Source organism: Lathyrus oleraceus, chromosome 7, assembly GCF_024323335.1.
Source record: "Lathyrus oleraceus cultivar Zhongwan6 chromosome 7, CAAS_Psat_ZW6_1.0, whole genome shotgun sequence".
NCBI lineage: Eukaryota > Viridiplantae > Streptophyta > Magnoliopsida > Fabales > Fabaceae > Lathyrus > Lathyrus oleraceus.
In genome coordinates, this window is record NC_066585.1 from 196,646,260 (window position 1) to 196,661,084 (window position 14,825).

A 14,825-nucleotide genomic window follows, 5' to 3' on the forward strand; every position below is an offset into this window, starting at 1 on the left:
CACCCATTCCTCCTAAGACCCCTCCTACCTATGAATACCATCTAACCCCCCTCTCTGACGCTCCTTCGCATGCCTCTGTTACTTGTACCATTCCTCCCGTCAATCATGCTAGTGTACTCGACGCCCTTAGGACTGATGTTGATACTTTTCGAGATGATATTGCTAACATTCACCTGGATTTCCACGATTTTATGGATGTGACACATGAGAAGTTCGATCATATTTATCATGAGATCTACTCTATCCGTGAATTCTTACATCCCAATGTTGGACAAAGTGGTTGATTCTTTGTTTGAGTATTACTGTATTCCTACCTTCCATTTGAACAGTGAGGACACTACTTCATTTAAGTGTGGGGGAGGATATTATTTCTGATTTTTCTAGTTTAGGATTTCCCCATTTTTTAATCAGCATTTGTTATGCTTTTTAGTTTATGATTAGTTTTTAAAAAATTTGTTGAGCTATCGACGTAAAACATAGTACTGTGTGGGAGGCAACCCATAATTTTGATTTTTCTAATGTCATTTCAATTTTTGTCTTTCAATTTTTATTCCAATTTAATTTTGATTTATTTTGCATTTCATTTTATTTAATTCACAAACTTGATTGATTATTTTAAGGCCAAGCACTTAAACGATCTACTTGCACAAAAAGTTGGCCTTGAAAATCACTTAAAGACATAAAACATTCATTTTCTAGCCCTGAAGTATAAAAATCATGTGTCAAATGTTGTTGGCGTTCTCCATAAGGCCCATGGCGTTCTCCATGGCCATATCAGATACAAAACGAGCACTAAGGTCCATGGCGTTTTCCATGGGCATATCAAAGGCAAAAACGTGACCCTGAACGTTTTTATTTTCCATACGAATTTTCATTTTCTCCCACTACCCAAAGTCATTATCTCCATTAACTCTCTTAACCTCTCCAATCCACAACCCAAGCTTTCAAACTTCCACTCCACCACCATATTACTCTATTAAAATCCTTTTCACCTCTCATTCATCCCTCAATTCCATTTTTTTCATTCAACCAAAAACCTCATTCCTTTCCAATACTCTCATAATGTCTCCAAGAGAAGTAAGAGCATAAGTGGATTACATGAACATCATTTTCAGAGAGGGAGAAGATGTCCCGAGGCAGGGGAGTAAATAAGTCAAGTTGGTCAACCGTTTGGTCATTCTAACTAGGTATGCCGATGAATCTTGTTTACGTAGTTTAGTCCTACTTAGTAAAGTGTGTTGGATGTTAAATAAGTTAGAACTAATTCATTTTTATGCCTTGAGTGATCCTACGTATGTTAATCTAACTCTTTAATTTTTTAGCTCTTTCAGTTACTACACGCCGATGGTAAGTCGCAACACCGTAGGCACAGTGAAATTTACGATGTTCAACAGGGAATATGAATTTAGCCAGAATCACATTGTTGGCCTGCTGCACTTTCCCCATGGGGAAGGTATAACTTGGGAAGGTCCCTTAGAAGGAGAATGGAAAATTGAAGCGTTCCACTTTTGGGAACTACTAACTGGTGAGGCCACATCTGATTGGGAAGGCCTGAAATTTGCATTTATCCATAACCTGGCTATTAGATACTTACACTGTATTTTAGCAAACACCATTTTTGGTCAGGTGAACAATGGAAGAGTGAACTCTAAGAAGTTATTCTTTTTGTGCAGTGCACTCACACAGACACGAGTAAATGCGACTCCATTTATGCTTGCACACATGAAATCTTTTTGCACCCGAGGAACTGGTCCCATTTGCATTGGAGGACTAATGACCTTCATAGCTCATGAATTGGGCTTAAATAATGAAATATCAACCCTTCAGCCCCTTGATATACCTTTCCTTGATATGGATGCTTGCTGTAACATGCGCCTGGTTAGAGCTAGGCAAGATGATAGGTATTAATTAATGACTAGAAACCGTGCAGTTATAAGTATTATTTTGCCTTGTTCTGCATATACTTATGTGAAATACAAGAACAATTGGATTTATGATCTGACTGCCCCAGAGCCTGGTCACCCTGCCCCTACTGACATACCTGTCAGGATAATGAGGGTGGTCTGATTCATGATGAGTATGATCAGATGGAGCATGATGCTTCCGGTTTTTCTGAACCTGTTACACGTGCAAACACCACACCTGATCCTTCTAACACTTTTGCAGGTACATCTTCCGGACACCAGTCCCGAGAGGAATATGACTATGATGGTATTAGGAGCTTACTTGATGATGTCCTTTGCAAACTACGACACCGTAATGATATACATGCTGAGCGTGACCATCTATTTAGAGATATGCGGAGATAGCATATCGACATGATGACCCACATCCGGAAGATACAGAAGCAGCAACACGATTACGCAGGACGTATCGATCTTGGCATAACGGACCTAAGTGAACAAATGACAGGATTGCAAGTAGGGATGGATGATCTGCTAGAGTATATGCAATATATGGGTGTGCAACCCCCTCAATATGGTAGGGGTGGATATGGACGAGAACGAGCTCGTGGCAATTACAGAGCTCTCCGCACAGGTTCTATTTTTTCATTTTCCACCTTTTACCAAAATATTGGGGACAATGTTTGGTTTAAGTATGGGGGAGGAACTTTATCGCTTCCATTCATCACTTTCTAGGTATATTTATTACTTTCTAGTTTATTTCATGTTTTTAGGGTTTTATCTGTTTCTAGTGTTTAGTCGAGTCATTGCATGTGTTGTCGAGTCTTTATGCATGATTTTCAGTTGATTATTGGATTTTCCTAAAAATTGGACCCCCAATAAAAAAAATCTTTTTGATTCATGGCAGAACACTCTGAAAGTATATAAGTTATTGCAATTTAGGCTATGTTAGAGAGACTTGGGAAAGTTTTAATAAAATCAATTCCGTCCCGACACCCTAAACCCCCTAAATATGCAAATCAATTTGAGTATCCATTATGCCAAAACCTTAACTTCAGTTTTTAAAGTAACCCCTAAGTAGTTTATTTAAGCAGTCAACACCATCTAGCACACACTAAGTAAGAGGCCGATGCAAATAAGTGTATGATCTCAGGCTTAAAATGAAAAATTAAGAAGAAAAAGTGAACTAAAAGAAATGTTCCTTCTAAGTTAGGTGATCCTCGCCCGATCACTTAGCCCAACTGTGCAAACTCTTTAAAGCTCAATTGATACTTAAGCCAATTCGCCAAGAAAAGAAAAATAAAATAACGATGAGATCATATTCACTAATAGGCTTACTTACCATGAGTATGTATGGATAACAGGCTTACTTACCATGAGTATATACGGATAACAAGCTTAATGTAATTGCGCTAGAATGAAATGGGGTGAAAAGGAACAAGAGATCTAAGTTAAGTTATAATGGCATGATTCAGACTGGGTTGCATAAGGAGGGAGTTTTTGACCGTGAAATACGGAATTGTATCTTTACTATATCCTTGGTATTGATAATTAGTACCTATTGATCTAACATTAGCAAAGAAGCCGTGTATGATTAAAAGTCTTATTGTGCCATTGTTTTAAACCAGACTTAATTCTGTTTATTGTGTTGTTTGATTGCTTGAGAACAAGCAAATGTTTAAGTCTGTGGGAGTTTGATAACGTGAAAGTTCATACATATTTCGACTCAATTCGCATGCAATTTAGTGTCATTTTCATATGCTTTTTTAGTATTATGCCGGTATTATTTAATTGTTTCATGTATTTATCGAAGCCCGTACAAGAAAACTGGGAAAAAGAGAAAGAAATGAAGAAAAAGCACATAAATCATCATATTTTGGTGCATGGCGTTTGTCATGCATCTCATCAGTCACTTATTCCACTTTGTAAGACCATGGCGTTCGCCATGAACGCGTAGTTCAGAAAAATAAGGAAACCAACTTGCTCAGTCTCCACCAACTTCCCTACTTTTTCTTCACGATTTACACACGGCTTATGGATATTTTCCAATAGCATATGACTATATATTGGTAGCTTTCATCAGATTTTGGGTTGGAGTTGTTACGCATAAGTTTTATTCTTAGTTTTCAGCAGAAATTACATTCAAAAGTGATAGAGCTCTTGCACTGGAGGACTATCACACCATAGTTCTTAAGATTTTTATTGTAAGCTTGGATCAAAGTAATCGTGTCGGCATTAGAAGTTATTTTTCGTCCCGTTCTTTATACTCGAAGTTATTTCCGCATTAATTCCAGTTTTTCAGGTTCTTTATATAATTGCTTTAATTTATTTCTATTTTTTTGAAATTTATTTGCTTGCAATGTTGATGTTAACTTTCATTACCATGAAATGCATGTTTATGTTTAATACCATGTTGAAGTGTTATTTACTTTTATTGGGCTTATTCTCGCCTTCTAGTTCGTGCTTTCCTCCCTGACCGTCATTTTGGTATAATTGATTTTCCTCTCATCTTTTTGTAACTTGTGAGTTTGCATTTTCTGTATGGTATAAGATCTTTAGGTGGTTAGGGTGGTGTGTCGTTTTTCCTGGTCATCTCCTCACTCTTTTTCAGATGTTTAGCTCTTCTTTTGGTGTCCTTAGGATTACAGAGAGGTTGACGATGGTTTGGCATATCGTAGTTTGGTCGATTTAGAAATTCCTGAACGCTATAGTTTTTCTGGATCTTCAGTAACTCATAAAGAAGTTAAGGATATGTGCATCTTCTTGGTTTGAAAATGGTATCTTAGTAGGTCATCAGACAACTTTTGTGTTTTTTTGGTCTAACTGGAGAATCCTATCATGTTTCTTAATTAATAGGGGTGAGCGGTTTCGACCTCTATCAGTTGTGTTCTTGTTAACTCCTTTTGTGGCTTGTTGGTACTTCAAATGCTCTTATATTGATTAGTTCTAACCTTGTGTTTTGATGGATTTTTTTGGTTGCTTTTTTCCTCGTAGTTGATCTTTTTGAAATGGTGGGGGTTTCTATTTGCTTGAGATATTTTCTTTCTATTCTTTGCTATTGTCGCTTTTTGTTTGGGTTTTGGTACTCCTTATGCCTTTTTCTAGAACTTTCTTGTAGTTTTGGCCTTAACGTATCTCCTTTATTTATATCATTTTTCTGTTTGTCTTTCAAAAAAAATCACCAATCCATGTATCTGCCTCTGGGCACGGTGATTAGAGATGTAAACGACTTTAGGACCGTATTCCAACCATAGTTAATTTACTTAAGAGGGGTGCCCCACTGATCTCCGGGACTATTTCATGTCCATTGTGTTCCTTGCATATTGAGTCTGCCTCTCATCTTTTTGTGACTTGTGAGTTTGCGTATTCCGTATGGTATAAGATCTTTAGTTGGTTAGGGTGTGGTGTGTCGTTTTGCCTGGTCATCTCCTCACTCTTTTTTAGATGTTTATCTCTTCTTTTAGTGTCCTTAGGATTATAGGGAGGTTGACGATGGTTTGGCATGTCGTGGTTTGGTCGATTTGGAAATTCCTAAACGCTATAGTTTTTTCTGGATCTTCGGTAACTCATAAAGAAGGGGAGGATATGTGCATCTTCTTGGCTCGAAAATGGTATCTTAGTAGGTCAGCAAACAACTTTTGTGTTTTCTTAACCTGAGTGGAGAATCCTATCATGTTTCTTAATTAATAGGGGTGAGCGGTTTCGACCTCTATCAATTGTGTTCTTGTTAGCTCCTTTTGTGGCTTGTTGGTACTTCAAGTACTCTTGTATTGATTAGCTCTAACCTTGTGTTTTGATGGGTTTTTCTCTTTGCTCGTAGTTGATCTTTTTGAGATGGTGGAGGTTGTTGTTTGCTTGAGGTATTTTCTTTCTATTCTTTGCTATTGTTGCTTTTTGTTTGGGTTTTGGTACTCCTTATACCTTTTCCTAGAACTTTCTTGTAATTTTGCCCTTAACGTCTCTCCTTTATTTATATCATTTTTCTGTTTGTCTTTCAAAAAAAATCATCAATCCATGGATCTGCCTCTAGGCACGGTGATTAGAGATGTAGATGACTTTGTGGTTGTAGCGGCAATTGAGAAGATCCTTGGTTTCAAGTTCAATAATGCCATCGTTGCTGAGGCTAGTGCGATGTTGTATGCAATAATCCTTGCCATAGATTGTTGCTTCACAAAGATTGAAGTGGAATCAAACTACGTTAGGAACTATGTCCATAGCGTTGTAAAATCTAGCATTTGATTTACGTTAATAACAATCCAAATCCAATATTACGATGTATTGCACGAATCTATAACTAATGCGCAGAATGTACATGTATAACATGGAACGAATAAACAGAAAACAAAGAGAAAAATAGGAACTTTTCCATTTTCACTCTTTCATATACATAACAAAAAGAAGGGAAATAATTATATACTTAATATTAAATTACACACATATATAAACGAGAACAAACCATTGTGTTCCCTTAATGCATTGACATCCCATGAAATTATCACAATTTATTATACAACATTTCAACAAATAAAATAAAATAAAAAAACCATATGAAAACTGTAAGTTTTGTTGAATGGATACTTCAGAAAATGTGGCAAGAAATATGTTATTATTATTATTCTTCAAGAATCAACTCATCCTTGAAAAAAAAAAGGAAATAGCCATAATATTATTATATAATTATTATTATATAATTATTATTATATATTGTACCAATAAATGCATATATATGTTCCATGATTTGTATGACATTAGTTAACCAGTGTTTCTAGCACAATGTGTGATTCTATTGCAACCACGATGATAAGGGTTTGCCCGCTGTCTCTTCTGGCAATCATAGTAAGATTGTCCACGACGACCACATGGGATTTGGTTAGCCCTTAGTGCACCATAGCTAATGTATTTTTTCCTCCCGGCAAGGGATCGACGATTTGACTCAGAATCCATCATCATCTCGTTGTCCTCGCCGATGAGGTCACCCACGCTGACGCCGTGGTGAAAACTAAATTGGTGAACTTTAGAAGCTTCAGCGGCTACCATGGTGATCGCCATGGCTAGCACGAAGAGAGCAAGCGATGGCCTTATGTTTCTCATGATAGATAATATGAGTTTTTTGTTTCTTAAAGAGAAAGAGAGAAGAGAAAATCTCTTGTGTTTATAGCCTTTGTTCCTTCTCTTCTAGGTAGATATGGGAAATAGGAGGATAAAATAGTATACAAGTTAAAAAATAGTGTTTGTTGTTGGTATTTTATTTGTGATTTAACGTGATTTTGGGTAATGTCCCGTTTATTGCTCCTAAGTTTTCTCTTATATTTGGTGAATGTGATAATGGTATTACCAATGCATAACTAATTTTGCAATGTAAATTTGTCTTTCGACTCTAAAAGTGGCATACTCCAATTACTAATATAGGCTCAAAACACCTTCAAAACCATTCATCTAATTCAATCAAAGGAAGTTTATTTGATTATTATTATATTAAAAATATTAAAATAAATATGTTAATTAATGATTAAAATTGATAATTTAAGTGAGATTTAAAATTGTATGGTACAACTCAAATCACCGGTGAGGGAAGAGAGGGATTCAATAAATGATTTTCTAGAAAAATAGAGAGAAATCTTAAACCATCTTGAGCCTTAGGAGTCTTGACTTTGAGCACTAGCAGCTTTGTAAACAACCTAAAGAATGCCTCAAGTGTTTATATAGAAGCAGGCAACTCAATCTCCAAACAATTAAATACAATACTCCACAAAGATTTTGCAACTGAACATGAAACAAATCCTTTCCAAAGCATGCTGAATCTATGCTGGAACTGAGCATGGCTGGCTATGTGGGTGTGCGAGGTGTGACACCGCACAGGGCCTCAAAAATTAGGGGGCCTCAAATATTAAAAATACATTAAATACTTATTATATATATAGTTTATTAAACATATGTTTAATCTTTATGTAGTGGCCCAGCGGAATCAAATATCGTTATTCAAACTAAAATATTATATAGTTTAACCACTACACCACCTTCCACTGTATGCATAATTGGGAAACCTTAATTTATATAATAAATATTTTGTTATTAACTCTCAACTCTATACCTTATTGTTATATATCGTGAATAAATGATATAAATTTTTTCATTATATGAACTCTAGAACAAAGAGAATAGTCACTATTTTAATTATTTTAAAATTTTTAAATAATAACTTTTAGATAATATTAAAGATCAATCATATAACTCATTCATTTATTATTAAATTTTTATGATAAACTATCATACAATATTATTTATGACTCGAGTTTTTTATATAAAAAGAAATATAATTTTTCTAAAGATGTATTATTGTTGAATTTTATTTTTATAATCATTTTTTACTATATCTTTTAATATTATTTACAATTTAAATAAAATTTTAGTTTCTTTTTTTCAATATTTTTTTTATTAGAGTTCAACATGAAAGATTAGATCAGGGCCTCGAAATGTTTTGGGTCGGCCCTGGAACTGAGGTACCTGCATTCAATTAATTGGACAACCACATGTAACAAGATTTTACTGAAAAACCATGTTGATCCCTCCACCACACGAACGAATCTTCAACCGAATTACTCAAAGACATACCATGAATAATTAATGCCAATTCAGAAAACTGAGTTCTCCCTGCATCAGTCAGATTGTCCAAATTAATATGTAACAGCTGCAAATCCCATTTCCAAACTTCACCGATCAAATTTACTTTTGAAATTGAACACTCAGAACCTCTCTACCAATCCAACTAGATTTTTAAAAATCCTATATACTCGTCTTTTCCCAATTTTTCTTTGATACATCTAGCAAAAGAACTAAGAACCACCAAATGAGTCAAGCCAAGGATTTACGATGTATTGCACGAATCTATAACTAATGCGCAGAATGTACATGTATAACATGGAACGAATAAACAGAAAACAAAGAGAAAAATAGGAGCTTTTCCATTTTCACTCTTTCATATACATAACAAAAAGAAGGGAAATAATTATATACTTAATATTAAATTACACACATATATAAACGAGAACAAACCATTGTGTTCCCTTAATACATTGACATCCCATGAAATTATCACAAATTATTGTGCAACATTTCAACAAATAAAATAAAATAAAAAAACCATATGAAAACTGTAAGTTTTGTTGAATGGATACTTAAGAAAATGTAGCAAGAAATATGTTATTATTATTATTCTTCAAGAATCAACTCATCCTTGAAAAAAAATGAAATAGCCATAATATTATTATATAATTATTATTATATATTGTACCAATAAATGCATATATATGTTCCATGATTTGTTTGGCATCAGTTAACCAGTGTTTCTGGCACAATGTGTGATTCTATTGCAACCACGACGATAAGGGTTTGCCCGTTGTCTCTTCTGGCAATCATAGTAAGATTGTCCACGACGACCACATGGGATTCGGTTAGCCCTTAGTGCACCATAGCTAATGTATTTTTTCCTCCCGGCAAGGGATCGACGATTTGACTCAGAATCCATCATCATCTCGTTGTCTTCGCCGATGAGGTCACCCACGCTGACGCCGTGGTGAAAGCTAAATTCGTGAACTTTAGAAGCTTCAGCGGCTACCATGGTGATCGCCATGGCTAGCACGAAGAGAGCAAGCCATGGCCTTATGTTTTTCATGATAGATAATATGACTTTTTTGTTTCTTTGAGAGAAAGAGAGAAGAGAAAATCTCTTGTGTTTATTGCCTTTGTTCCTTCTCTTCTAGGTAGATGTGGGAAATAGGAGGATAAAATAGTATACAAGTTAAAAAATAGTGTTTGTTGTTGGTGTTTTATTTGTGATTTAACGTGATTTTGGGTAATGTCCCGTTTATTGCTCCTAAGTTTTCTCTTATATTTGGTGAATGTGGTAATGGTATTACCAATGCATAACTAATTTTGCAATGTAAGATGCTAAATTTGTCTTTTGACTCTAAAAGTGGCATACTCCAATTACTAATATAGGCTCAAAACACCTTCAAAACCATTCATCTAATTCAATCAAAGGAAGTTTATTTGATTATTATTATATTAAAAATATTAAAATAAATATGTTAATTAATGATTAAAATTGATAAATTTAAGTGAGATTTAAAATTGTATGGTACAATTTAAATCACCGGTGAGGGAAGAGAGGGATTCAATAAATGATTTTCTAGGAAAATAGAGAGAAATCTTAAACCACCTTGAGCCTTAGAAGTCTTGACTTTGAGCACTAGCAGCTTTATAAACAACCTAAAGAATGCCTCAAGTGTTTATATAGAAGCAGGCAACTCAATCTCCAAACAATTAAATACAATACTCCACAAAAATTTTGCAACTGAACATGAAACAAATCCTATCCAAAGCATGTTGAATCTATGCTGGAACTGAGCATGGCAGGCTATGTGGGTGTGCGAGGTGTGCCACCGCATAGGGCCTCAAAAATTAGGGGGCCTCAAATATTAAAAATACATTAAATACTTATTATATATATAGTTTATTAAACATATGTTTAATGTTTATGTAGTGGCCCAGCGGAATCGAACATAATTATTCAAACTAAAATATTATATAGTTTAACCACTACACCACCTTCCACTGTATGAATAATTGGGAAACCTTAATTTATATAATAAATATTTTGTTATTAGCTCTCAACTCTATACCTTATTGTTATATATCGTGAATAAATTATATAAATTTTTTCATTATACGAACTCCAGAACAAAGAGAATAGTCACTATTTTAATTATTTTAAAATTTTTAAATAATAACTTTTAGATAATATTAAAGATCAATCATATAACTCATTCATTTATTATTAAAATTTTATGATAAACTATCATACAATATTATTTATGACTCGAGTTTTTTATATAAAAAGAAATATAATTTTTCTAAAGATGTATTATTGTTGAATTTTATTTTTATAATCATTTTTTACTATATCTTTTAATATTATTTACAATTTAAATAAAATTTTAGTTTCTTTTTTTCAATATTTTTTTTATTAGAGTTCAACATGAAAGATTAGATCAGGGCCTCGAAATGTTTTGGGTCGGCCCTGGAACTGAGGTACCTGCATTCAATTAATTGGACAGCCACATGTAACAAGATTTTACTGAACATGTCGATCCCTCCACCACATGAACGAATCTTCAACCGAATTATTCAAAGACATACCATGAATAATTAATGCCAATTCAGAAAACTGAGTTCTCCCTGCATCAGTCAGATTGTCCAAATTAATATGTAACAGCTGCAAATCCCATTTCCAAACTTCACCGATCAAATTTACTTTTGAAATTGAACACTCAGAACCTCTCTACCAATCCAACTAGATTTTCGAAAATCCTATATACTCGTCTTTTCCCAATTTTTCTTTGATACATCTAGCAAAAGAACTAAGAACCACCAAATGAGTCAAGCCAAGGATTTTTAAATCTCTCCACCACAGAGAATCTTTCACATCTACTACCCTAGTAATATCCTCACTAAGTTGGGCTATGATATCTCCATATTTGAAAGAAAATAAACCTTGCCATATAGCATCCTTTTCTTTAAGGATTCTCCATTTCCATTTAGACAAAAGAGATAAATTAAAAAAGCTCACAATGTTTGATTCCTAACCGACACTTGGTCTTATTCATACACACTATTGAGAATGTAGCAAGTCTGAGTAGTGTGAGTAATAGTCTCACATTAGTTGGAAATGTGAAGACTTGAGCATTTATAAGTGACAGAACCCACTCATCTATTATCTTAAGGTTTTGGGTAAATATGTGATGTGTCTCTCACAAAGGTGTTGCTCTAAAAAGAAGAAGTCCCACAATGTTCAATGCTCCCAAGTGAAAAACTCCTCCAACAAATGGTATCATGAGCCTTTGGTTCCCGAAAGGGATCGACTTACTTGTATCAAAAGTCAACGACGCCACAAGGGTGGTGAGTATGAAAACATTCCGTTGAAGAGTGTCAACGGCATCAGGGTGGTGAATAAGAAACGTTTTGTGCGGTACAAGAGTTTGTGGAAGTAAGAAGACCTTTCACTTGAGGGGGAGCATTGTGGACTCACACTTGAGGGGGAGTGTTGAGAATGTAGCAAGTGTGAGTAGTGTGGATAATAGTCCCACATTGGTTGGAAATGTGGAGACTTAAGCATTTATAAATAAAAAAATACATTCACCTATCACCTTAAGGTTTTGGATGAATATGTGGTTTGTATCTCACAAATGTGTTGCTCTAAAAAGAAGAACTCTCACAATGTTCAATGTTCTCTAGTGAAAAAATCCCCCAACACACACCTTATGCCAACTAGTCCAATTAATCATCCTCTTTCCTTCTTCTCCCTCCATAAGAAAGCCCTTTGGATTTTGATGATTTCATTAATAGCCACTCTTGGCACCTTAAAGAATGAGAATAAGTGAATTGTTAAACTAACTGAATTCGACAAAGTTACCCTATCCCCAATGGATAAGTTTCTCTCTCTCCATAACGCTAGCTTGCTATGAAATTGATCCAAATGGTGTTACAAGTATCTTTCCTCCTAGGATTGGCACCTACGGGAACTCCTAAAAACATAAAAGGGAGTTAGACTATACTTGAAGAATGAAAGGCAGAAGTTGCTTCTAAGAAGGACCCATTTACATTGATCCCATAAAGTTTGCTTTTGTGAAAATTAACACTCAAATCATACACGAATTTGAAACCCCCTCATAAAACCTTTGATGCTCCATAAGTTAGACCAAGTAACCTCCCCGAGAATCGGCGTATCATCGCCAAATTGTACTAACTCGAAATGTCTCTCTTTATTAATTTTGAAAGGACGAAAGTCTCCCTTATTTATAGCATTCTTAATCAGACCTATCAAACCTTCTGCTGCCAAGAGAAATAAAAAAAAGGGCACAAGGGATCCCCTTGTCTTAAACATCTACTTGCTTCAAAGTCTTTGGTAAGACTACCATTAACTAAAATTAAAAACTACTATTAAACACACATTTCTCCATCCACTTCAACCACCTAGCCCCAAAGCCCATCATCAATCCCATGATACATCTGAGATAATTCCAAGAAACCGTATTGTAGGTCTTCTCAAAATCAATTTTGAGAATAAAATACTCTTTTCTAAACCTCTTAGCATAATCCACCACCTCATTAATCACTAACACACCATCGAGCGTTTGTCTATTCTCGACAAAAGATGATTAATTTCTAGCAATTAAAGAAGGCATAACCTTTTTTAGTCTAGATGCTAAAATATTCACCACAACTGTATACAAACTTGATACCAGACAAATGGGACAAAAACCATCAGCTTCTTGAGGATTCTCTCCTTCTTAGGGATCAAAGTTAAAAAACTTGCTAAAATCGCTTTCGGTAACTTATGTGATGAATAAAATTCATTCACATAGGCTACTAAATCCTCTTTGATAGTATTCCAATATACTTTGAAGAACCCCATATTGAATTTGTCGGGCCTCTGACTCTTATCGAACTCATTCTCCCAAATAGCTTCTTTAATTTCCTCTACATAAAAAAGAACTTCCAATAAACATACCTCTTCATCACTCAAAACTTTGAAACCTGCTACTAGATTCTTTAAATCTATCCAAGAAATGATCTTTGATTTCTTCCTTGATATCTTAAACTTGAGTTAACATACCCTGGGGAGTAGAGAGAAACATGATGTCATTCTTCCTAAATATATGCTTCATGAACTAATGGAAGAACCTAATATTTGCATCTTCTTCTCTAATCTAAACCTTGTTTTTTCTTAACATACTCTCCTTAGTTTTCCAATTAGACCAAAATATTTTTGACGCTTCCATTCTCTTGTGAACCAAGCTATCTCCATCATCCTCACCAAAATGAAAAGATTCCTCAATTCTAACACATTGAGCTCTTTAAAATCTTCCTCCACATTTAAGTTAATCACCCCAAACACCTCTACATTACACCATCTAAACTTCTATCTCGAATTTTTCATTTTTTCCTCCATCACATAAGCACACTTACCGTGCACAAGATTATATTTTCAAACGCTCTCCACAAAGGATTCAAAATCTGGATGGTCAAACTAACAATTGAAGATCTTAAACGGTTTAAGCCCCTAATTTACATTGTTTTCTTTAATCCATATATGTCTATGGTCGGAAACTTCCCTCTCACCAACCAATTGATATACAATCTTCCACTTGTCTACTAAACCTTTTGATAGAAGAAACCTATCTAATCTAATCATAACACCCCCTCTAAATTAATCAGGGTAAAAGAGTTTCCCCTCAAAGGAAAATCCACCACTTGAAGGTTCAATAAATGGGGAAAGCTATAGTAATTCACTTCTATTTACATATAGTGAATTCCCTTTCCTCTTACAATGGTTTTTAATGGCATTGAAGTCGCCCTTTATACACCACTCTCCCTTAGGTTTCCTACATTTAAACTCAACCAACTCATTACATATCTTCCTCTGACCTTCACAAAATAAGATTACCACCTGACCTCCTAACTGCCCATTTTGTTGTCCAATCCACTTGAGAGCTTCTCTATAAGGTTGAAACTCTGAGCTCTTCTACTGCCTTGATTTTGATTCTAAAACTAAACACGCATCCACTTTACAAACTTTAATAATATTTTGGAGGCATTTCCTTTTAATTCATGGTTGAACAATTGATTTACCCTCCCTTAATCATTTGACAACTTTATCATGTATTTTTAAAGCTCAGATTTCTTCTATATAACCATCTGCCTCGGTACCTTCTATTGTTGGAACAAGTTTGATTCTAAAACTATCCTTAAGTTTTGATGATAACTAATTGTAGAGAATAATTCCGTACTCTAACCATTTTGTTGAGTGTGCTAAAAATTGGAAACAGATTCTGGCTCTGAAGATTTCCAAGCTCTGAACCA

At 34.7% G+C, this 14,825-nt stretch overlaps 1 protein-coding gene across 1 annotated transcript; it reads right to left on the reverse strand.

Annotated features, from left to right (window-relative positions):
* Nucleotides 1–9,126: 9,126 nt before the first annotated feature.
* Nucleotides 9,127–9,686, reverse strand: LOC127108323 (protein RALF-like 19). The gene has a single exon (XM_051045785.1). It carries the CDS (start codon nt 9,574–9,576, stop codon nt 9,238–9,240), a length of 339 nt encoding a protein of 112 aa, XP_050901742.1. The 5' UTR covers nt 9,577–9,686; the 3' UTR covers nt 9,127–9,237.
* Nucleotides 9,687–14,825: the final 5,139 nt, after the last annotated feature.

Bases quoted from the DNA above. Each gene is read 5' to 3' on its own strand.
- LOC127108323 (XM_051045785.1), bottom strand. From the start codon at position 9,576: ATGAAAAACATAAGGCCATGGCTTGCTCTCTTCGTGCTAGCCATGGCG.